This window comes from Lissotriton vulgaris, chromosome 3_2 (genome assembly GCF_964263255.1).
Source record: "Lissotriton vulgaris chromosome 3_2, aLisVul1.2, whole genome shotgun sequence".
Classification (NCBI taxonomy): domain Eukaryota; kingdom Metazoa; phylum Chordata; class Amphibia; order Caudata; family Salamandridae; genus Lissotriton; species Lissotriton vulgaris.
The window spans coordinates 254,824,501-254,849,573 of NC_141690.1; the positions used below are offsets into that span (position 1 = coordinate 254,824,501).

The following is a 25,073-nucleotide window of genomic DNA, read 5'->3' on the forward strand; positions in this document are numbered from 1 at the left end:
GCATATCATCAGGTCGCCCTCCATCCAGATTCCAAGCATCTGACCTCATTTATAACACCCTTTGGGGCCTACCAATTTAATAGGATGCCTTTTGGGTTGGCTTCGGCTGCTGCCGTTTTCCAACGGATCATGCAACACATCCTTGAGGGGCAAAGAAAGGTAGAGTGCTTTCAAGATGATATCTTGATATATGGTGATTGAGTCTGAGCACAATAAAGTTCTGAGAAAAGTACTGAGTAAGTTAAGTAAAGCAGGTTTCACTACCCATAAAGACAAGTGCAAGATAGGGGTGAAATCCATAACATATCTGGGACACACCATATCTCAAGAGGGCATCAGACCAAAAACCAGTCTTGTCGATGCTGTGAAGTTAGCTCCCGCTCCATCTAATAAAGAGGAGCTCAAATCCTTCCTTGGCTTAGTGGAATATATGGCCAAATTTGTAGAGATCTTTGCAGATCACACACACTCTATGAGAGAGCTATTGAAGAAAGGGTGTCCTTTTAGCTGGGATTCCAATTGCCAACAAGATTTCCAATTCACTAAACAAGCCATTGTTAAAGCCCCGACCTTAGGTATGTTCGACCCCAATGCAAAAACTACTTTGACTACGGATGCCAGTATGAAGGGTCTCGGTGCATCCCTCACTCAAATGGTGGATGGAAGTGAGAGAATAATTGCATTTGCATCCAGGGCACTAAAGGAACCAGAATTCAATTATTCTACCATTGAGAAAGAAGCCCGAGCGTGTTACTGGGCTATAAACCATTTAAAAATTTTCTTGTGGGGAATTCCCTTTTCCCTACGCACCGATCATAAACCCCTTATCCCACTGTTTTCTACAAAAAACATACCACCTCATTCACGGCGCCGCCCTTCCTCACACTGAGATTGTTCTTCAAGTTAGCAAGTATGTAATGGGCAAGTCAATGTCATGAGGTGGGAGGACATGGTTAGCACTGTGAAAGCTAAGGCTAAAATGGATAACAGAACTCCTCTAGCTTTTTTTTCCCCTACACGTAATTCCAATTATTTAATGTCTAAATTATTTGACGTCAGAGCCTATGTCATTGCAACACCATTGCTAATTACATTTAACAGCCTAGTTGGACCCCCAAAATACGAATGATGCAATTGATTATGCTTTAAATGGTTTAATAACCCATTCTTGTCTAACCCCACTACAAACCGGCTAAAATGTCTAACTTTAGCACGGTGCATGTGCCTCTATGCAGTGTTAAATATTTTTGTTGATGTCAAGAACTAAGAAACACGTAATGTGATAAGCAATCCTGGACACACGCTGTACTGTTACCAACATTGTTAATTGTTATATACCAAAACATTTTTTTTTTTTACTTTACCTTGCCACAGTCAACATTTGTTCTTTCCTTCGCAACCTCTCTCTCTCTGGATCTTGTTCTCTCTGGTCTTCTGCTTGATCGTCAAAGGTTTCGAAACTGAAGGTCCTAGAGTACAGTACTCGGCACAAACTTTGGCTTCCATCTAGACCAGAGCCCAGGGTGTGGATGAGGAAGCCATGGACCATAGTGATATCCTAATAGCAGAGGATGCATTGTAAATATTTACATTTAAAATGACCATAACAAAAACGTTCAAAATGTTATCTTTATGATATCCAATGCAGACTTCAGCTGTGCTGCAATGCTGTGGGCCAGTTCAGTCAACACTCAAACAATATTCCATCTCCCAGCTTCCCAATCAGCTCCTAGCACTTTGCCCCATTAAAATATCCAGACAGAAAGAGCATGCACTCCATTTTGCCCGGTCTTAAACCCTGCAGATAACTTATCCACGTATCTATCTTCTCATGTCGTGTAATAGGACCAGCAAACGACCCCTGTCCAGATCTAACAAGGTAAAAAATATCCCCTCTAAATCTCCACCCCTGTTGATTCTTAAAAACCCTGCATGTTTGCCAAATATCCTTAAAATGTTTATACTAATGTTATTGCTTCAAATACGGTTATATTATTAATGCTTTAAAACAATATAAGCAGGTGTCAAGAGAACAAGTGAAACGACATTCAAATAGTAGCATTTTAGCTGAGGTAGCTACTGTTGTTCTCGCCTCAGGAGTTAAGAAGTGGGAACATCTCAATGTCAGACACACACCTCCTCTGGGTAACGTTAGCCTGAGAATCAACATTTGGGTGCAGGCGTTTGTAGCTGGGCCTGTGTTGGCTGCCCCTTTGCCCACTGTTGCATGTCCGTGCCATCTGCACGGAGACAGAAGGTGGAGGCACACCCATGCATTGCATCCAACTAGGACCTCAGATTGGGGTACCGCTGCGTTGGAGAAAGTAGACACTAACTGAACACTCCCTCAGAGACGAGCAGAGTTTACAACGGAGACTGTAGTCCTAATTTGAGGACTACAAAAATGGGTACCATCAAGTAAGTGACCTGCAGTTCATAGGCACCTTCACTGAGCCTGCACCTGTAACTAGCTTTCATAGAGGACTATTGCCTGACATGCCGCACATCGTTTGAACCTCTAATCTATTAAAACCGTTTTAAACAATTGGTACAATTAAGTTCTTTTCTGCAAAGTTTTAGCACTGGGCTTGAAAGTTATTATAGAGCTCTACTGTTGAGTTCTGAGTGCTACTGAGCACTGAGTCTCTAGCCCCACACTAACTTCCTGAGAAGACTAGGACTACTTGCCTTGCTACCCTGAGATTCAAGTTATGACAGGGTGTACCTGGCTCTCAGTATTCAGAAGTCAGAACAGAACAAGCCCTGGGACAACAGTAGTAAAAGGCCTCAATCCCCTTGCTCCTTGCCCACTAAAACCTGTATGCCCTAGGACACCTCAAAAAGGTTCTGGCAGTATTCAAGGCCCCTTTACTATCTGCTCCTCTAAAGAAGCAGAGTATGGATCTACAACTTCCCAACCCCATAAACGTAACTCACAGAGTCAGAGAGGACATGGGTGCAAGGGAAGCGGGAGGCTTCTCCTCTACAGTGGTTCAACAGAGATTGGATAAAGTAGGACCAGGCTGAAATATGGCAACTAGTGCGTGGCACAGTCCTATTACTGGGAAGTGCTATGCTAGATCCAAACCATGTAGACGAGGTCAGAGGGTGAAACAAGGGTACAACAAGTACAAATGGTAACAAATTGGAGAATGCAGGGTAGGTGAATAGGCACTAGCGCAGGCAAGGGAATGGATGGCTGTGATAGAGGCTACTGAAAAGATTCATGGGATTTCCAGGTTATCTGAATGATTGATTTTAATGAATCTGGTAAAAGGCTGTGTGCAATGAATAAAATGTTATTGCATTTAATGACTGGATGGGCAATTGCAAACATAAGAGGATGCGCCATCTAACTTCGCACAAAATGGTGGGCGACTTCATCATGCAACTCTTACAGCCTGATTTAGATCCTGGTGGAGGGGAATACTCCGTCACAATTGTGATGGATATCCTGTTCGCCATATTATGATTCTAGTATATCCTATGGCAGAGCTTTCCAAACTGTGTGTCCCGACACAGTACTGTGTCGCCTACGAATGCTGGGTGTGTCGCGGGCACTTAGCACATAATTGCTGCTAATTAAGAGAGGCATTCCTGACACTCTGCTTTATGGGCTTTTAAAGGCCTGTGAAGTGCCCGGGTGCGGCTGTGTGTGTGCTCAGGAAGCTGGGGTGAGGCGTAGATAAAATCCAGGAAGTTAAGTGCGGACGTTACTCACTTACTTACAGTATGTAATGTTTGAGGTAGACTTGCTATGCAGGATCATGTTTTACCACCGGATGATAAAAAAAATCTTAGTTCCGCTGATATGGCGTACTTTCGATGGGACACTGACAGCCCTGATGAAGCTCACCGAGATAAAGATAGATCGAGATCACCCCTGTATCCCAACAAATGAAACGCTGCTAATGTGAAACATACAGTAGAGGAAATGTTTTTTTTGTTATCGTTGCCTGGGCCATCTAAATCGTATGTAATTGGCACAATCCATGTTCGTCATTACTTTTTACTCATCATCAATACATTTGAGAGACACCATTTCTACTTTCATACAGTCTACAGTAGAAATCGTGATAAAGGTCAAAAGTTGTGGATTGCAATTGAGATTAAAAAATGCCACTGCTGACTCGAGTATATACCCACCTGTATTCGCTCAAAGGTAGAACATTTGTTAATGAAAATTGCCTGTTATGAGAAACATGAGATAGAAGAAACACAAAGTAAGCTTCGTACATGCTTGTCAAACAAAAAAAGAAATGCCTTCCTCGTTCCTGTAATAATGACGCTGGTAGTATCATCTCATTAAGGCAAGTGCAGCGATTTTGCCACCCTCAGTGAAGGAGGTGCACTGGGCAGCGGATGGAGACGGAGAACACTTCATCAGAGCGGCCTGTCCCTCCACGGATCAGGGGGCGCGGATATTCACAACTGGTTCTTTTGTAAAGCGCTCTGACACCTTTGGGTAATGTTTGCGCTATATAAAATCGCATGAAATAAATAAATAAAAAAGTGACAGAGGGTGACAGACAGAGGACAAGGAGGGAGGGAAACAGAGAGAGAGAGAGACACAGAGGGAGGAAAACAGAGAGAGAGAGAGAGAGAGAGACACACACAGAGGGAGGGGGCGACCACAGAGGGAGGGGGCGACCACAGAGGGAGGGATCGACAGAGGGAGACCATTTGCCCACTTTTATTTCAGAATTTTCTTCCGGGGGAGAGCCCCGCCCCCTCCCCACCCGAACCCTCCTTAGGTGGTTCGGGCTCACTTGCTCGCTATACTGCCTCACTGTGTCACAAAATTATGCATCTCCAAAAAGTGTGTCACCAACATGAAAAGTTTGGAAAGCTGTGTCCTATGGAGATCGAAATACAGTGTTTGTGACCGAGTACTTCATACACCAAGATCTAAACAAGGTCCCAAGACTTGCATGTTTTAGAAGACTCTAGAAAGTGGTGAAGGACAAAGTCATAAGCGGGGGTGAAGTGAAGAATCTGTATGACGGATGGGTATAAGGGACAGGGCAGCGAAGGACATGCAACATAGAAGGTGACCGGGGAAGGATGCCAGTGAATGAGAGGAGATGGTGACCTCGAAAAAAGGGGCAGACTATTAAAGGGATGCCAAGAAACAGGAGTAAGTGATGGGATTGATAGAGCCCATACAGTACAGTACGGTTGGAGCAGTTAAGGTTAGGGAAATAAGAATGGGAACTTATGACCCAAGTTCAATGCACTCTGGGAAACCAAGGACGAGATCAATCAATCAATCAATCAATCAATCACAGACATTTATAGAGCGCATTACTTACCCGGAGGGTCTCAAGGCGCTTGGGGGGGGAGGGGGGGGGGGGGTGCTGCTACTGCTCGAACAGCCAGGTCTTGAGCTTCTTCCTGAAGGAGAGGTGGTCTTGGGTCAGGCGCAGGTCGGACGGGAGGGAGTTCCAGGTCTTGGCGGCCAGGTAGGAGAAGGACCTTCCTCCTGTTGTCGCTCTTCGGATGCGGGGGACGGCGGCGAGGGCGTGGTTGGTCGATCGGAGGTGGCGTTTGGGAGCGTAGAAGTTGAGGCGGTTGTTGAGGTAGCTCGGGCCTTGGTCGTGTAGGGCTTTGTGTGCGTGGGTGAGGAGACGGAAGGTGATTCTCTTGTTGACGGGGAGCCAGTGCAGGTCTCTTAGATGTCCGGAGATGTGGCTGCGTCGGGGGATGTCGAGGATGAGTCTGGCTGAGGCGTTCTGGATCCGCTGGAGTCTCTTCTGGAGCTTGGCGGTGGTTCCGGCGTAGAGGGCATTGCCGTCGTCCAGTCGGCTGGTGACGAGGGCCTGGGTGACCGTCTTCCTGGTCTCAGTGGGGATCCACCGGAAGATCTTCCGTAGCATGCGCAGGATGTTAAAGCAGGACGCGGAGACGGCGTTGACTTGTCTGGTCATGGAGAGGGAGGAGTCCAGGATGAAGCCCAGGTTGCGTGCGTGGTCTGTTGGTTTGGGTGCGGTGCCCAGGGCGGGGGGCCACCAGGAGTCGTCCCAGGCGGAGGGCGAGGAGCCCAGGATGATGACTTCCGTCTTGTCTAAGTTCAGTTTCAGGCGGCTGGTTGTCATCCACTCGGCTACGTCTTTCATCCCTTCGTGAAGGTTGGCTCTGGCGGTGGCGGGGTCGTTGGTGAGGGAGAGAATCAGCTGGGTGTCGTCACACAAGCAAAGGAACATGCTCAGATGCAAATACAAACAGAGAGCTTAGGGCACAACAGATAGAATGTAAGAGGTAAAAGATACTGTTGAAGTTGGCATGCAGCAAGAGTCTGTTTGTAGATGAGTTGTAAGAAAGGGACGGCCCAAGATTAAAGACTTGGGGCTGGATCACTGGTGTACGCTACAGTACACTATCGCTTGACAACACCGAGGTGGAAGAGTGTATGATGATGTGGACTTTTCACGATTCAGTAATGGACAGCATGACCAGGTTGGCAAGGATAAGTGCAGTAACCTTTACAAAAAAGTGCAATAGCAACGGGATAGAAAAAAAAGAGACAGGTTAGCTAAAAATAAAACAAGCACTGGCGTTGCCAATAGGTCTCGCAGTAGGAAAGTTGGAGCTATTACAATTGCAAATAACAATGTCTTTTATTTTTGTTTTCATTTTAGAAACATAAAGGGCTTTGTCATTTACAAAACCAATAGCTCCAACTTTCCTACTGCGAGACCTATTGGCAACGCCAGTGCTTGTTTTTCTAAGATTTCAGCGTCTGCATAGCTGGATCAGACCGCTCTTGGTAATATTTTGTGGTTTTGCCTAAATTCACCCAGTGATTTTGGAAGAAATTGATTGGTGCTTCAATTTTTAAAAACTACTGTCAGGCTTAAATATAGTTGTGGTTAATAAAGAGCCTTGGGTGTATAGGTCAACCCGTTTCTGTAATGCCTTTTCTAGGAATTTTCTTCATAAATGTATTGGTTGTTTTTAAAATTGTTTTTTATATTTGTTTTTAGGTATCTCTTAAAGAACATTTTCAGGTCGGCTTTGTAACTGATGTGTGTATATATAATGATTTGATGCTCTTTTATATTTTTTTTATCTCTAAAGCCGAATAAAATTTATATTGATTGATTGGTGCGGGAAAGCATCTAACTATTGCAGAATGTGTATGAAATCACCTATATAGTGCTTGCCGCAGAACCATCTTTGGTGAGCTGAATTCAGGGCTGCCACTGGTCCCGAAGAGCCTCTTCTCTCCAGCCGATCCTCGGTTTACGACAAAAGGGTAAAGGTAGAAACACCAGCCGGAGTGCACAGGGCTGTGTGCCTTTGAAGCTGGGCGAGGCGCGGGAGCTCCTGTGTCCTGCAGCACCTGGGTCTCGGTCAGTGGCTGCGGCTAAACTCGCTCCACCGGGCGGACCCCACGCTTGCAGCGCTGGGCTTTCTTTTGACATATTAGTTTCCTAGGGGGAGTTTTAGACCTTGTTTGTTTCCGTAGACACGCTTGTACGAACTCGCATTATAATAACTTTATAAAGAAAGCATTGAGTGTTGTGTCAGATCTACGCCTTGCACACCGTTTAAGTTTTTATGCAGCTCTGGCAAAAAATAATCCGCGGATGCCTTGGTAATCTGGTGCCGTAAACAGCCCTCGAGGTAAAAAGTCGGGTTGGCACAAAATCAAAGAAGTGAAGCAAAACCAGGGCGCTATTTGTTTAGGGGTGTGGGAAGTTTTTCTCAATCCTGTGAAGCTTTCTTAAAAATGACGCAACCTTTCTGAGGCTGGTAAGTGATAAATTGCTGAAAATAAGAATCTTAAATAGCAGGGTTTGTGGGATAAAAACAAACCGAAGCAAGCATTTAGTAGGAGAGATTTTTTGTAAAATGCATTTTGTTGCAAAATATTCTTCTGCGAGCAAGGTTATGCAAACTTCGCACAACGTTGTAACTTTAACGATGTGCAAAGTTTGTAGGCTGTGGGGCAACGTAAGTATCGCCCGCCCCTGGATTGTGACGAAGCGAAGGCAAAGTACAGGCTGCAGGCTTGGTGACAGTTGGTGATCTGAAGCCAGAAAGGCAACTCTCGGCGTGAGCTCGAGCGCCGAGAGCACCTTCAGTGAGCACGTGGCTGGTGAAAGGGAGAAACTAGCAACATGAGGCAGGCAGTTGGTGCAGAAATGTGGGTCTGCTCGTAGGTCTAGACTCTAGAGTCTACTCTAGACAGACCATGTGTTTATTCAAAATAAGGAACTTTGAATTGACCATAGGCCAGACCCCTGAAACAGACCCCATGTTTAGGCAGTAACTAATCTACGCCTTTAACGAATGTGCTTCAGATGCCTGTGTAATCAGTATATTATACGTCATATTGTTACTGTGTACGCGAAGTTGCCACTTCATCTGATGCGAGCCATAACGTGTAGGTTGGAAGTCTTTGTTATGTCACTTGTTTTTTCATATTATTAATTAAATGCAATGGCTGCCATGGATACTGTCCTAAGCTAGCAGAGCAGATTAGGTGGAGAGCGAAAGCTAGAGAAGGAGGCAAGAAGCTGCCAAATGTGGGCCGGGAAACTGAAAGTACGGCCGGCCAGCGGCCAGCCATGAATAATTAGGGGAGGAGAAGCCGCACAGCACACGCTGGGAGAAGCCCTTTGATGTGCTGTGCGGCCGTGAAAAAATGCAATTAGGAGGGAGGGAGGGAGGCTGATGCGCGTGCTTGTTTGGTCACGTGAACTTAACGAAAACCGCACGAACGAAACCCTTGGTTTCACGAGCATTTTGAGCACTTGAATTCTCGCTCCGCTCAATGCGCATAGGTCGCGAGACCTAAAAAGTATTCATAAAAGCTTGACATGAATACGTTACCCAAAAATCAGATGTGCTGCATGGCCTTGACCATGCAAGGCTGCAGCACTTATTTAAATTCCTTAACAACGCTTCAGAAAGTGATTTTTAAGCTGCTTTCTTTCCCCAAAACTATGTTCGAAAAACTACCCATTTGTAAAGCACACTACCATCAAAATGTTTTAAATCAAGTGTTTGCTGCTACCATGATTTAAAAAAAAAACTATTGTATATGTAATCCAATCTATTCAATGCAGTAATTCCAAAACTGAAGATGGCAAGCCACTTTTTTGTGGGTCGTGAAAGTCCAAGCAATAAATAAAGATGCCTTTAAACTCTGTATTTATCTATTTACATTTGCTGTGCTTCAATGACAGAGGTCAAATGTCAGGTTATGTCCACTGCCAAGTTCTCTTTATTTTTATTTTTTAATATGGGGCTTGATGTTTACAAACCCCTCTCACTTTGCAGTCAGAGAAAGAAAGTGAAAAATGTGACACCTTGCTGGGCTACAGAAAGTGTGAAAGGAAAAGCTACAGGATGTATTTTTTTGCAACACACACTAGATTTAAATACCTGTAAATGAACTGTAAGCCTTCAAAAGTTTGGAAAGCAAAATTGAAGCATATTCTTTGTAATTCTGAAGCGTGATAGAAACAAAGATTTGAATAGGATTGAAATAAATCAAGACACTCGTTTGGTGATGCGCAAATGATAAATATTCACTGAAAACCAATTTCCACATGTTATCTTTTGCGTGCAAGATAGTTTTAGCACAAACACTGTACGTCTGCACAAATGTAGTGACCAATTCAATGGAAACTGTGCTGTCTGTAGATGACAATGCGCTACCCACATGATGTTTTTGTTAAAGAAATTGCACGCCTAATGTCCATTAAATATAGGTGGGTTGTAAACATTTATCATTAAGAAAAACATGTTTTTATGGCTTTGCAAAGTTTGGGAAAAACTGATCGGTTTTAATAAAATATGCATAACTTGAGGAGCAAGTGGTCAGTGGTGGCACACAGGGGAAAGCAACAGGATTCCTGATAAATCAGCTACTCTCAACTCAGGCGGTTTCAGGCCTGCCCCTGAAAATCTCCCCTCCAGTTTCTCGCGAGATACCTAGTAGAGCCAATTCATATAAATTGGGTGACACGCCACATGAGCTCAGCTGCAACCTCCAAAAGCTTCATATAAAAATGTCATTTGTCCAAATGATGATCTGGATGGGAACCGATGTCCAAACAGGAAGGAGGGACAGTTTGGACCAAGCCTCGAATGCTAGCAGCCCATCAGAGAAAAGATACACTCTGTAAAACTCTACGAGTTTGTCACGATATGTGAAAGTGTTTACCATTCCCAGGCTCTGCGCAAGTGTAAGTTACATCTGTGTAAGTGTGCAACATTACACTAATAATGGCTATACACATGACAAAAAAAACATTTTTTTACAATAACGTATTCTTTATTGCTCAAATTGAGTGTATCCATTTTATCTACCTTATAAGAATGAAAACAGTAAGTCAAATACTAGTATTTAAGCTTGTGCCTATAGGTTACATGCAACCGTTTGCAGTAGGCACATATGTGAGCAAATTTACTCTCCTTTGAACTTGTAAGCAGTAGGTTACACAAGGATCTCAGCTACACTGGCTATTTGTCAATATTACTAGAATATCATGTGACCTGCAGTTTACATGCAGTACTCAGCAGCAATGGCCATTATTCAATATTACTAGAATATCATATGACTTGCAGTTTACATGCAGTACTCAGCAGCAATGGCCATTAGTCAATATTACTAGAATATCATGTGACCTGCAGTTTACATGCAGTACTCAGCAGCAATGGCCATTAGTCAATATTACTAGAATGTCATATGACCTGCAGTTTACATGCAGTACTCAGCAGCAATGGCCATTAGTCAATATTACTAGAATATCATATGACCTGCAGTTTACATGCAGTACTCAGCAGCAATGGCCATTAGTCAATATTACTAGAATATCATATGACCTGCAGTTTACATGCAGTAATCAGCAGCAATCAATATTACTAGAATATCATATGACCTGCAGTTTACATGCAGTACTCAGAAGCAATGGCCATTAGTCAATATTACTAGAATATCATGTGACCTGCAGTTTACATGCAGAACTCAGCAGCAATGGCCCTTAGTCGATATTACTAGAATATCATGTGACCTGCAGTTTACATGCAGTACTCAGTAGCAATGGCCATTAGTCAATATTACTAGAATGTCATATGACCTGCAGTTTACATGCAGTACTCAGCAGCAATGGCCATTAGTCAATATTACTAGATTATCATATGACCTGCAGTTTACATGCAGTACTCAGCAGCAATGGCCGTTAGTCAATATTACTAGAATATCATGTGACCTGCAGTTTACATGCAGTACTCAGCAGCAATGGCCATTAGTCAATATTACTAGAATATCATGACCTGCAGTTTACATGCAGTATTCAGCAGCAATGGCCATTAGTCAATATTACTAGAATATCATATGACCTGCAGTTTACATGCAGTACTCAGCAGCAATGACCATTAGTCAATATTACTAGAATATCATATGACCTGCAGTTTACATGCAGTACTCAGCAGCAATGGCCATTAGTCAATATTACTAGAATGTCATATGACCTGCAGTTTACATGCAGTACTCAGCAGCAATGACCATTAGTCAATATTACTAGAATATCATATGACCTGCAGTTTACATGCAGTACTCAGCAGCAATGGCCATTAGTCAATATTACTAGAATGTCATATGACCTGCAGTTTACATGCAGTACTCGGCAGCAATGGCCATTAGTCAATATTACTAGAATGTCATATGACCTGCAGTTTACATGCAGTACTCAGCAGCAATGGCCATTAGTCAATATTACTAGAATGTCATATGACCTGCAGTTTACATGCAGTACTCAGCAGCAATGGCCATTAGTCAATATTACTAGAATGTCATATGACCTGCAGTTTACATGCAGTACTCAGCAGCAGGCATACAAATTCAGACCTGTGAGCAGGAGACCGAACCACCTTATGTTTTGCCAATATTATGCCTGGGGAGTGCTGGTTGCAGATACAGCGCTGCAGCAGGTGCCTTAACCTCATAAGCTGCATTCAGAGGCACAAGTAACAAGGTTCATATACTGTTTTGTACCATTACTCCTCGTACGTTTGTGCTCGGTTTCTTTAGGGCTAGCTGGTAAGCACATACTTATTGCTTATGTACTTACAAACACTGTCTCTTTCACATAAGGAACTCGCGTTCCAGCTTGATTTCATGTGACCCTCCGCGCTGCCTCCTCACCACAACCTCCAAGGCGCCCCGAGCTCCACTATGGCTGCCAGTGCCAGGCAGGATCTCCCCGTGACTGCTGTTAGCATGGACATAAAGAAAGGGCGAGCGCGCCCGCGCTCGACAAAGGTGTAAAGACAGCGGCCATCTTTAAAGGGAGAGGGAATATTACCAACTGAATGCAAAGAAGTTTCAGTAAGTAAATTGTTGTAGTAACAACGCAGAGACACCAATTAGAATTGAAACTAGTTTCCTTTAATGGATAAGCCACAGATTACATCCAGCTGGATTGAAAGTTAAATCATTCTGAAAACCCCACAACTGATACAGATAGAATACACAGATCCCATTAGAATATTATGACACATACAAAATACTAGAACTTCCAAACCTCTAAAACTCTTAAGGATATAATTAATTAAATGTAACTACTTACTAGCTACGACAGTTTCTTACTACAAATCTACAAAAAAAGAGTATTTATCCAAATCGATATTATTTTTAGGTAAACTTTGCTCGCCTTCCAAAGTTAAAGTACTCTAGCTTATATAAAATATAACTGTATTTTTCTTTGAGTTCTCCGTTAATTGGAGGTTAAATATGTGCTCATGGTTCAAACGCTAAATGTGGCACACTACGACTTACTTTATCCCGTCAAAGATAGCGTCCATGTTATTAATATTTTAGAAAAGTGTGTCAAAAATCCACTACTAGACTGTGAAAATTAAATCACATTCTTGTGTACGGAGGATAAAGTAGACCATGGCTACTCAAAAACATTTTGACAGGGACCAAAAAGTATGGCCTGTGGCTAAGGGCAGCATTTCGGTTGGCGTGCTCAAGCTAGGAGTTTGCACGCGCTGGTGAGTGTAATGAGCCTTGCTGAGTGCTCATGAGCGCTTACGAGATATGGTGGGCACCCAAGAGCACCAGCGAGACTTGCCGATTTCCTGCGAGGGCTTGCAGGACTTGGCAGCCGTGAGCGCGTCATTAGGCCACGCTTACAACGTCTGGCGCCTTTTTAGGTCTCGCAGACCTAGTGCTGGAGCGCGCATGCCCTCCTCGGTCTGCGAGGATTATAGTCATCAAGGAGATTTCCAAAGGGGCTTGAAGCCCCGCCCATCATTTTCATTGGGTCGAGTTAGCGTTTATGCTAAACGCTGGCTTCCCATTGAAAATGAGGCTTTTAGGTTACCGCCCTGTCTCCTTGTCGGCCGGCCCATCTGGCCTGGATTGTTTCCTTGTGGCGTTACACGATGGGCTTTATCTGGTGAGCGAGCATCTTTTTAAAATGTACACTGATGGGGACAATGGCGGCTGCAGCGGTATCGGACACCGTGCTCTTTTTATTTTTTTTTTTTTAACTTTAAGACTGAGCGCGGCGCTCGCTTCAGGGACACCACACTCCGTTTATTTTTATTTTTTTAAACTGTAAGAAACCTGAGCACGGCGCATGTTTCTGGGACACTGCACTTGGTTTATTTACTTATTTCATTTGTTTTCATATGGCCATGCTGACAGCATCTTGCCGATGCTATACAACATAGCCGAAGAGCATTGGTAAAGCCGTTAATCAGCATTTGGCCTCTTTGCCAATGCTTGTGATGCACCTGTGCTGTTATAGTCAATTAGTTGCATTTTAAAGTAGATTTGGTTGTGCTGTCGTATTTTTATACATATGCGATTGTGCAGTGAGCTAAGCTAAAGTACAGCAGAAGTGCATGTGTGCAGTAAAATTGTAGTGCTTTGTGCTTTAGGACAACAGCGGTTATACATGAGGGTTGGATCGCAGCAGGTGTTGTGCGATATTGCAGTGGGTGTGCAGTTGTGTTGAAGAACATTCATTGTTGGGCCTTGGTGTTGTAACACTGGGACTTGCTCGCCTTCATCTGTAACGCATCAGTGCATACGTAGTTGTGATGTAGAACAACAGTGAGAGTGTCGCAATGCTGTCATACAGCAATGGTTGCGCAAATGTGCCATAACCGTGGAGAGTTGCCCAGATGCGTGTGTGTAACAAAGGATATATATCATGATAGCTGAGCTGCGGTGGGTTGTGCAGTATTCTCTGGAAGTTGTTTTGCTGTCCTTTGATCCATCAGTGGTTGCGCATCAGTGGGTCTTTGGCTGTTCTGTGGTGCAGCAGTGATTGCGCATGAGTGGGTGTTTGGCAGTTCTGTGGTACAGCAGTTGTTGCGCATGAGTGTGTTGCAAGGATCCTGCTCATACACAGAGACCTAGGACGTCAGTGAATTGTGGTGTACCAGAAACTCACCTTCTTACCTAGAAAAACCCCAACCAGCTAGCATCAGTGTCACATTAGCTCTTCGTCCTATAGCAAAGTAACCAATGATTACACAACCCAGAACATGCCACTTATGACCATCTCAGGAATGGCGGGAAGTGAGAACACTCTTTTGTTATACTCTCATACCAGTCCATAACAGGAGTAAAGAAGAGACACGGTAAGGTTAAAATATTTATTTTAATGACGTGATCTCATGTGCAGGATCTTAGCCAACATAAGCAGACATATGATTAGAAATAATATGGTCAGCATGGTTACAATTCCATAAAATACAAAAGGAGAAATCATATTACAATGATGGTGAAAACAGATCCTATAGCGCCTAGTCTTAACACCCACCCTATATAGGAACTATGTATTATAAACTATAGAAGGTCTCTTAGGCTTGTGTGGGGGACCCCATTACCTTTCCGCTCAGTAAGAGTAAATTACATCTAGATCAGCATAGGCTCTCTCTGCATCCCTGGAAACGGAAATCTTCCAAGTGTGTGAAATCATGGCAAGTGTGCAATAATAAGTGCGCCAGAATCTTACTTGAATCACAGCTGCCAAAATGTTGTGTCTAGAAACCGTTACTCGAACATGTTGAAAAACAGCTAACATGTTTTGATAAACTTGACGGCTTCCGCACTCACTGTGCAGACTAGGGGCACGATGTAAGTCTAGAGATGTTGAAAACAAAACCTTTTCTCATGTGTAGACCTTCGTGAAGGCTGACTTACAAAAACAGCTATGCAGTGTTGTGCGCAAAAGGTAAAATGGCGTTTAAACTTCTAATAAGCCATGCTAACATAACATGGGCGCAAAGCAGGCCATAGGCCATACTACAAGTGGGTGTTTGGGTGTTGTGTGATGCAGCAGTGGTTGCGCATGAGTGGGTGTTTGGCTGTTCTGTGGTACAGCAGTAGTTGCGCATGAGTGGATGTTTGGCTGTTCTGTTGTACAGCAGTGGTTGCGCATGAGTGGGTGTTTGGCTGTTGTGTGTTGCAGCAGTGGTTGTGCATGAGTGGGTGTTTGGCTGTACTGTGGAATAGGTCTTGCAGTTACAAGAGTTTGAGCTATTACATTATAAATGACAATGCCTTTTTATTTATGTTTTGTTTTTAAAAAACATCAATTAAAGGCATTGTCATTTACAATGCTAATAGCTTAAACTCTTGCTAATGCGAGACCTATTGCATTGCAAATGCTTGTTTTCTGATGACAGCGAGCATATGAGAGCACCAGTGAATGCATATTTTCTCCTAATAGTGGCACCCGCGCTTGATTTTGAGAACGCATGTCCCGTTGCCGAACGTCAAAATTGTAGCACGAACAGGCGCGTTGAGCAGCTCCGCCCGCTTGTGGAATTCCGGAGTGACGCAGAGTTTTTGGGGCGCTCCGCGAAATTATGCATAGTAGAACTCTGTGTGATCCGCCCCAGCCTATACATGAGTTCGGGATGTGCCCTATACAAAACCTCTTGTGTTTGATTAATTAACTATCATGTTGTTCCATGTATGATAAAAACCAAGGCCACATAGTGGGTGCACATAACAACTAAATTGCCTCTTGTTTAACTAAGAGCATTGTTGTCAGGGTAGGGAAGGCATGAATGTTTCTAAGTTCAAGTTTGAGGACGATCACTTTTAATAAATACCTGTCAATGCAGTGATATAATCTGATGCACTAAGATGAAACGCCGCAGTTTATTAATGAAATACACTTTTTTGAATTTAAGAGTATCATATTTGTTGCATAATGTTATTAAAACTAAAGATGCATCTTTAAGTGTTGCAGGACACCTTCTTTGCTTCTCCATCTATTGAAGTTTGCATGTAAATAAATACTTGCTTATTTTATTGCTTTTTTTTTTTAAGGAGTTTTATAGGCGCGAACTAGACCCGAGATATCGGGTATCAGGCAGGGCCGGACTGGGAACAGAAACCAGCCCTGGCAAACTGCTCAGCCGCCCCGCTCCCCCTCACCCTACCCCTCCCCCTCCCCCTCCCTCCCCTGGGGTGAGGGGGAGTGCAGCTGAGTACTTTGGGAGGGCTGTTTTCGCCCGATTTTGTTACCGGGGGCCGATATTGCCAACCCCCAGGGGCCCAAAACCGGCCTCCAACCTAGCGGCCTACCGGGGAAATGCCTGGTGCCCGCTATGGCCAGTCTGGCTGTGATATCAGGACGCTTTACATAGCACCAGTTTCGTTACAGAAGGACACATTCATTTTTGTAGGCACGGGGAGATTAAGTGATTTGCCCAGAATCACAGGATGTTGAGCATCATTGCCAAGACTCGAACCCGGTTCCCAGCTTCGAGGTCGACTGCTCTAGCCGTAAGGCTATATCCTCTTCCCAATTGCTTTCTGAACGTCAATGCCTAGTCAAGTACACAGCAACCCAGGGACCACATGTAAAGGTCAGAAGGGCCGTAGTTTGAGTATCCCTCATCTAAGTTACCTTTGTAGGAATTTGAGTGAATTTGCTATAATGAAGCTCTGACAATATGTTTTGCCAGATGTCTGTGCATAAAATATATCCCATAGCAAGCAATGAATGTGTATGCTGCAAAGTACTAAGTCTTTCAACTGGAATAAATATTAATACTCGAGCCACTTTAAATATTTGTTTTAATTTGTGGTGCTGTTAATCCTTAGTGTCCTGCAGGACACGTCATACAGAGAAGCCCTACCCTAGTAGCAGTCCTAACACCTAACCACACCCATCCAACACAGGTGTCACCAGTCAGGTGATCCTACTAATAAAAGGAGCCGGGCACATATGCCCAGGGCCAGTTAAATAATCCATACAACTAGTGACCATGTAGTCCTTTACTTTAGCATGTGAGCCTAGGACCCACTACTTTAAAAACCTGTAGTTTTTCCCCATCAGTTTTAATTTTAAATATATCTGTAATCACTCCCTCATTTGGAGAGTGTTACTCTCCTGAAAGGTTCATCATGTAACATGCTAAAATATTATTAGAATTCAGGTCTTTTGAACCCTCTCAAAGTTCCAGCTGACCAATTACAATGAGATACTACTGCCTTCAGCAGACTATTGTAGAAGATCTTACTCACTACCACTGCAGATCCCAACCAGATACATACTATGAGCATTTCCTAACATCTCACTATGACTGTCATATATGGGATGATAGTATGAAAGTCCATTCCAGAAGATCTCTCAAATCTATACCCAATCGGGACCTTAAACATTCAACTAAAATGCAATGCATTTAACAGTAAGAAGAGATGGGGACATCAAAGATATTGAAACAGAGGAAACTGCAGTCAAGGGCATTGCAGGACTAACCATATAAGAAGGGCATAAGGATAGATATTATGGTTGCCACCTGACCGGTTTTATACCAGCACGACCAGTATTTTAATGCACCACCCAAAAAATTGGAGTTCCATTCTGCCATTTGACCAGGACGTTTGTAGGAAGGTGGATATCTGACTATGGTTACCCTCAACTTTTTGCCTGGTGTTTTGCTGGTTTTTGGACTTAGTTGACCTGGTACCCTGCTATTCAGGACCCCAGGCCCACTGCTCTCTGTGTAAAATTGATTCCATGTACCTTAGGTGCATTTACCAATTGGATACTGAGTCACCTTATCAGTCCCTGTACAGTGTACCTTAGGTACCCAGGGCCTAGGTGTACCCAGGGCCTACCAGGGGCTGCAGCATGTATTATGCCACCCCTGGCTGGCCATCCAAATCTGACACAACTGGCTGCACGACAGCTGGGGCAAGGTGGTGTAATCACCCATTGCTTTAGATATAGTATCTCTATAGCTAACCCTAAAATGGACACATATATTAATATCAGTCACTCCTATGGCAGGCCTTAACAATCCTGGAGGCAGAGTGCTTGGAATTATGTGAGATGGTGCTCTGGCATGAGCTGAGCCCGTCTGCAGCTTGCGGAACCAAGTCCTAATAGCTGTTCCAGGATAACGCGTACCATATACTCTTAAGTGCATTATAATCCTCGCGGGTATTTGCCAACTTTGGTATCGCTTTATCAAAACATGTCTAGTAAGGTGTCATACGAATTGGAATACTAACCCCTCGCCAATTCTGGCGACGGGGTTAGCATTCCACCCTTCTAGAGGGACACGACATGTATGTAACTGTGAACCCCGGTTAAAGTTAACTCGAGCCTCAGCATCACAAAATGGATGCTGCCACCACAGACACAAGTCTGACCTCCTGCTGCTGGGAGTACTTCCAGCGAGGAGAGCTTGGACAAAGGGTTTCCTGTCAAGGGCGGTGCTAGCACCATCCCAGACAGGGTTTTGTGTATGCCAGGTAGGCAGGGCTCAGAGGAAGGATGACTGCAAGTGGCACCCCGGTGCTCACTGTGCATATGCCGGCTCAAACCAGTTCCAGGGGCACACCAGCCCCTGAGCTGGGGAAAGTCCGGACAAGGGAGAGGGGTGTAACCACCCCCTCCTGGTCCCACCCATGGGCAGGACCTAGTCGAGTGCCAGCCCCTTTTCTTAGAATAAAGGTAGGAGCGGGCCCCCTTCCCAAATTGGATAATTCTGAATCTTGAACTACTTTCCACGAAAAGAACTCTTGACTTTTTCTGAAGACTCTCCCTTGTGGCTAAGGAGTAGCCACCCTGCACCCGCAGGCACCATCTAAGCATCGCGGTTTGCTGTAAGTCCATCCTCCGGATCAAGACTGCCCAGCTCGACGAGACCCGGATTCCCTGGCATCTCTGACCTCTACCTGCATCATCAGCCCAGCTGAAATTCGTGGGTGTGACAAGACCTGAGGGACCGGCCATCTTCAAAACTGCACGACGCTTAACCAGCACGACCGCCGAGGGATCCTCGAGTGAGTGCTTTGGGGTTTGAGAAGCCCTAACCCTGAGCAGCTCCAGCACCGAAGTCCAGCCCCCCAGCATCCACAAGATCTGCGTGGGGCCCTTCTGCTCTTTGCTGCTCACCGCATTGTCCGGTCACTTGCCTGCTGGCTAGTGGCCCTCCTGACGACGTACCACGACGATTACACCGCTGGTCTGGTTGCTCCAGACTGGCCCTTGCTCCCTTCCAAAAGAGGAGCACCCCGGACCCTCCTGGTCCACTCCAGACGCCATCTTGACTCCACAGCATGGGCTTGACTTTGCCAAGGTTTGTTGCCCCAATCCTGGGTCCAGCATCGCCGACAGCAGACACCTTCGTGGGACAGCTCGCACATCCAGCCTGGTCACCGACAACGCCTCCTGGTCCGAGGGATAGCAGAGTCCAGCGTCGCCCACTCACCTGGTCGAGGTGACTTCATCCGGTGCCATCCTGGTGCCCACACAATCACTGGCTAGTGATTAAGAACTGAGTCCCCTCCGCTTTCAGGTCATCTCCATCACCGATCCAGGCTTGGATCACTCCGAACATCTTCATTGGTCGCCTGCCAGCAACTTCTTCTTTCAGGCTCCATAGACTACAACGAGGATTCCCGACGTCTTTTGAACCCTATGCAGCCGCGGCCTCTGGGCTAGGTAACCTGAGCATTTCGGTGCTCCAACGTAGGTTCACTATCTAAGTGTCCAGATCCTTTTTCGTTTTTAGTCTAGCTAGTCGGATTTGTCCGATAACAGTAACTTTGTAAATACTAGCCTCCATAGACTTTGTCCCGCATCCCGCGTGAGAGTGCACACTCTGCACTCGATCTCCCTAGGCCTCCTGCTCCTAACCTGAGGGTTCGGTAGTGTAGTCCTAGCGATCCTGAAGCCTCTGGATCTTGTTACTTACCTGCTAGTATTTTGCATTCCACTTTTAGTGTATATGGTTTTTCGTGCCGCTCGGGCATTTGTGTAAATTGTGCGACTTAAAGTATTTTCGTAAGAGTTTTGTTGTGTGCTTAGCTCCCTGACTCATAAAGAGTTCAGGGTAGACTTGTTATAAATAAATATCCTTTTATTTTCATAACAACTTGTGTGGTGTCCTTTCACTTGGTGTTCAAGGGGTATATGTTGTAGGAAGGTGGATATCTGACTATGGTTACCCCCAACTTTTTGCCTGGTGTTTTGCTAGTTTTTCGACTTAGTTGACCTGGGACCCTGCTATTCAGGGCCCCAGGCCTACTGTTCTCTCTCTAAATTGACTCACATGTACCTTAGGTGCATTTACCAATTGGTACTGGGCCACCTTATCAGTCCTGGTACAGTATACCTTAGGTATCCAGGGCATAGGTGTACCCAGGGCCTACCAGGGGCTGCAGCATGTATTATGCCACCCCTGGCTGGCCATCCAAATCTGACACAACTGGCTGCACGACAGCTGGGGCAAGGTGGTGTAATCACCCTTTGCTTGAGGTATAGTATCCCTATATCTAACCCTAAAATGGACACATGTATTCCTATCAGTCACTCCTATGGCAGGCCTTAACAATCCTGAAGGCAGAGTGCTTGGAATTATGTAAGATGGTGCTCTGGCATGAGCTGAGCCCGTCTGCAGCTTGCGGAACCAAGTCCTAATAGCTGTTCTATGATAACGCGTACCATATACTCTTAAGTGCAATATAATCCTCGCGGTTATTTGCTATCTTTGGTATCGCTTTATCAAAACATGTCGAGTAAGGTGTCATACGAATTGGAATACTAACCCCTCGCCAATTCTGGCGACGGGGTTAGCATTCCACCCTTCTAGAGGGACACAACATGTATGTAACTGTGAACCCCGGTTAAAGTTAGCTCGAGCCTCAGCATCACAAAATGGATGCTGCCACCACAGACACAAGTCTGACCTCCTGCTGCTGGGAGTCCTTCCAGCGAGGAGAGCTTGGACAAAGGGTTCCCTGTCAGGGGCGGTGCTAGCACCATCCCAGACAGGGTTTTGTGTATCCCAGGTAGGCAGGGCTGAATGGAAGGTGACTGCAAGTGGCACCCCGGTGCTCACTATGCATCTGCCGGTTTGAACCAGTTCCAGGGGCACACCAGCCCCTGAGCTGGGGAAAGTCCGGACAAGGGAGAGGGGTGTAACCACCCCCCTCCAGGTCCCACCCATGGGCAGGACCTAGTCGCGTGCCTGCCCCTTTTTTCCGAATAAAGGTAGGAGCAGGCCCCCTTCCCAAATTAGATAATTCTGAATCTTGACTACTTTCCACGAAAGAACTCTTGAACCTTCTGAAGACTCTCCCTTGTGGCTAAGGAGTAGCCACCCTGCACCAGCGGGCACCATCTAAGCACATGCGGTTTGCTGCACGTCCATCCTCCGGATCAAGACTGCCCAGCTCAACGAGACCCGGATTCCCTGGCACCTCTGACCTCTACCTACATCATCAGCCCAGCTGAGATTCGTGGGTGTGACGAGACCTGAAGGGACCGGCCATCTTCAAAACTGCACGACGCTTATCCAGCACGACCGCCGAGGGATCCCCGAGTGAGTGCTTTGGGGTTTGAGAAGCCCTAACCCTGAGCAGCTCCAGCACCGAAGTCCAGCCCCCCAGCATCCACGAGATCTGCGTGGGGCCCTTCTGCTCTTTGCTGCTCACCGCGTTGCCCGGCTAGTTGCCTGCTGGCTTGTGGCCCTCCTGACGACGAACCACGACGATTGCATCGCTGGTCTGGTTGCTCCAGACTGGCCCTTGCTCCCTTCCAAGAGAGGAGCACCCCGGACCCTCGTGGTCCACTCCAGACGCCATCTTGAGCCCACCGCGTGGGCTTGCCTTTGCCAAGGTTTGTTGTCCCAATCCTGGGTCCAGCATCGCCGACAGCAGACACCTTCGTGGGACAGCTCGCACCTCCATCCTGGACGCCGACAACGCCTCTTGGTCCGAGAGACTGCAGAGCCCAGCGTCGCCCACTCACCTGGTCGAGGTGACTTCATCCGGTGCCATCCTGGTGCCCACCTAATCACTGGCTAGTGATTAAGAACTGAGTCCCCTCTGCTTTCAGGTCGTCTCCATCTTCGATCCAGGCTTGGATCACTCCGGACATCATCACTGGTCGCCTGCCAGCAACTTCTTCTTTCAGGCTCCATAGACTGTAACGAGGATTCCCGACGTCTTTTGAACCCTATGCAGCCGCAGCCCCTGGGCTAGGTAACTTGAGCATTTCGGTGCTCCAACGTAGGTTCACTATCTAAGTGTCCAGATCCTTTTTCGTTTTCAGCCTAGCTAGTCGGATTCGTCCGATAACACTAACTTTACGAAATCTAGCATCCATAGACTTTGTCCCGCATCCCGCGTGAGAGTGCACACTCTGCACCCGATCTCCCTAGGCCTCCTGCTCCTAACCTAAAGGTTCAGTAGTGTAGTCCTAGCGATCCTAAAGCCTCTGGATCTTGTTACTTACCTGCTAGTATTTCGCATTCCACTTTTGTAGTATAAGGTTTTTCGTGCCCCTCGGGCATTTGTGTAAATTGTGCGACTTAAAGTATTTTCTTAAGAGTTTTGTTGTGTGCTTAGCTCCCCGACTCATAAAGAGATCAGGGTAGACTTGTTATAAATAAATATCCTTTTATTTTCATAACAACTTGTGTGGTGTCCTTTCACTTGGTGTTCAAGGGGTATATGTGATGGCATAACAGCTGGCTTAACACGCCCTCTAGAGTTTAGCCTAAAGACAGCTCTTGTCCATGTTACTAGGATAGATGGTCTATAAGGTTGACTTACAACCAATCATCAATAAGGGTTGTTTGGAATGATACACAGTGATCACTAGAATAGTGAGCACTACATATCAGGCCAACTTCTCACATATGTGATGGTATAACAGCTGGCTTAACACGCCCTCTAGAGTTTAGCCTGAAGACTGCTCTTGTCCATGCTACTAGGATAGCTGGTCTATAAGGTTGACTTACAACCAATCATCAATAAGGGTTGTTTGGTATGATACACAGTGATCACTAGAATAGTGAGCACTATATATCAGGCCAACTTCTCAAATTGGTGAGCAGCGGTTGGGATTTGAGCTTGCTGTTTTACCACACGTATCCTAAGAATATCATTTGAAAGATCACATAAGTACCAAGGTACATATAACTTAGCTTAGAATACTCTGAGTTCTACTGAACCAGCTGTTGTAGTGTAACAGGGCTTAGCACACCCTGACTACAACTCTTAGCAAGGGATCAGTAGGCAAACAAATAGTGTAGGTAAGTGCACCACTTACACCTCACTAGAAAGCATGTCTGATCAAGGAGAATCTTCACAGACTCCCCTAGTGGTCATTGACCCTCCACAGGTCATGTCAAGATATGCAGCTCTTAGCTTCCAGGAGATGAGACAACTGTGTACCTCCAGGAAGCTAAAACAGGGTTCTAACCCTACCACTCCTTTTCTGATAGGTCTCTTAGAGACTTATGATGCCAGGAGGGCTTCTAACACAGGCCCCCCTAATCCAGATGGGAGTATGCCCCCCTTAGAGGGAACCCTTGGGGACCCTGACCTCAACCTCAATGGAACAGGAAGTGAAGAGGAGGAAGAGGATCAGGAGTTGTCAGGGGATGAGGCAGACAAAGGTCAGGTAGTAGTCAGTAGACTCACCAGGACCAACATAAGCAGGCATGAAAATGGACTTGGGGGACCCCCAGGCCCACTCTCAGGCAGGCTTAACATTGGGAATGGACGAGTTAGGTCTCTCTCCAGAGGCTCTAACAGATCCATTCATACCAATGGCTCTCAGGCCTCTTCTCACAGAGGGATGACATCCCCTCAGAGAAGAGAGCATAAAGCTAAGATGAGGGAAGTCAATCTGAGGATTGAGAGGGAAGAACTTGCCCTTGCCAAAGAGAGACTTGCCTTTGCTAGAGAGCAGAAATTGAGTGGGGCAGACCCCACTGGTGGCAGCATTATCCCTAGAGATAAAGACAGGAGTTTAGACACTAGACACCTGAGTAAAATAGTGCCCCCCTTTAAACAAGGAGATGACATCCACAAATGGATGACTGCTTTAGAGAGGGCCTGCACTGTCCAGTGCATCCCCCAGAGTCAGTGGGCAGCTATTTTGTGGCTCTCCTTTGAAGGCAAAGGTAGAGATAAGCTCCTCACTACTAGAGCTGAGGATGCTAACAATTACCAAGTCCTGAAGAATACACTGGTTGATGGGTTTGGCTTAACCACTGAGCAGTACAGGTTGCTGTTCAGAGACACCCAGAAAACTCAGTCTTAGGATTGGGCTGACTTTGTTGATTGTGCCACTAAGGCTCTAGAAGGCTGGCTATTGGGTAGTAAAGTTACTGACTTCACAGGATTGTATAATCTTATTATGAGAGAGCAAGTCTTAAATAATTGTCAGAACCAGTTATTACACCAGCACCTGGTAGACTCTGATCTGACCTCTCCACAAGAATTGGGTAAGAGGGCAGACAAATGGGTCAGAACCAGGATTAGGCCTAAGAACCAGGGAGGTGACCAAAAGAAAGAATCAACCAAGCCTCAAGAGAAGGGTGGGAATAAATCTTCTGATCAAACCCCAGGGCCCCAAAAATCCTCTGAAAAGGGTGGGTCTCAAAATCCTTCCAATTCCCAAAAGAAACCATGTTGTCATACCTGTAAACAGGTAGGCCATTACAAAACTGACAGCAGTTGCCCAAGGGCCAACAACAATAAGGAGAACATCCCCCCAAGTAACACTTCCAAGCCTCCTGTTACTACTAGTAGTAATCCCCCAGGTGGTGGG

The 25,073-nt window shown here is 45.6% G+C and overlaps 1 protein-coding gene across 2 annotated transcripts in view; it reads right to left on the bottom strand.

Moving 5' to 3' along the window:
- Positions 1-25,073, bottom strand: part of AP5S1 (adaptor related protein complex 5 subunit sigma 1) — a 162,699-nt gene that overhangs the window by 76,832 nt on the left and 60,794 nt on the right. The window contains exons 1-2 of one of the 2 annotated variants that reach the window (XM_086964306.1): positions 12,087-12,273; positions 1,365-1,558 (exon numbers count right to left, since the gene is read on the bottom strand). In XM_086964306.1, coding sequence (XP_086820432.1) covers positions 1,365-1,549 — 185 coding nt within the window. In that variant the 5' untranslated portion in view covers positions 1,550-1,558; positions 12,087-12,273. Of the gene's footprint in view, positions 1-1,364; positions 1,559-12,086; positions 12,274-25,073 lie in introns of those variants that run through there. The other variant, XM_086964307.1, reaches the window with a different exon arrangement.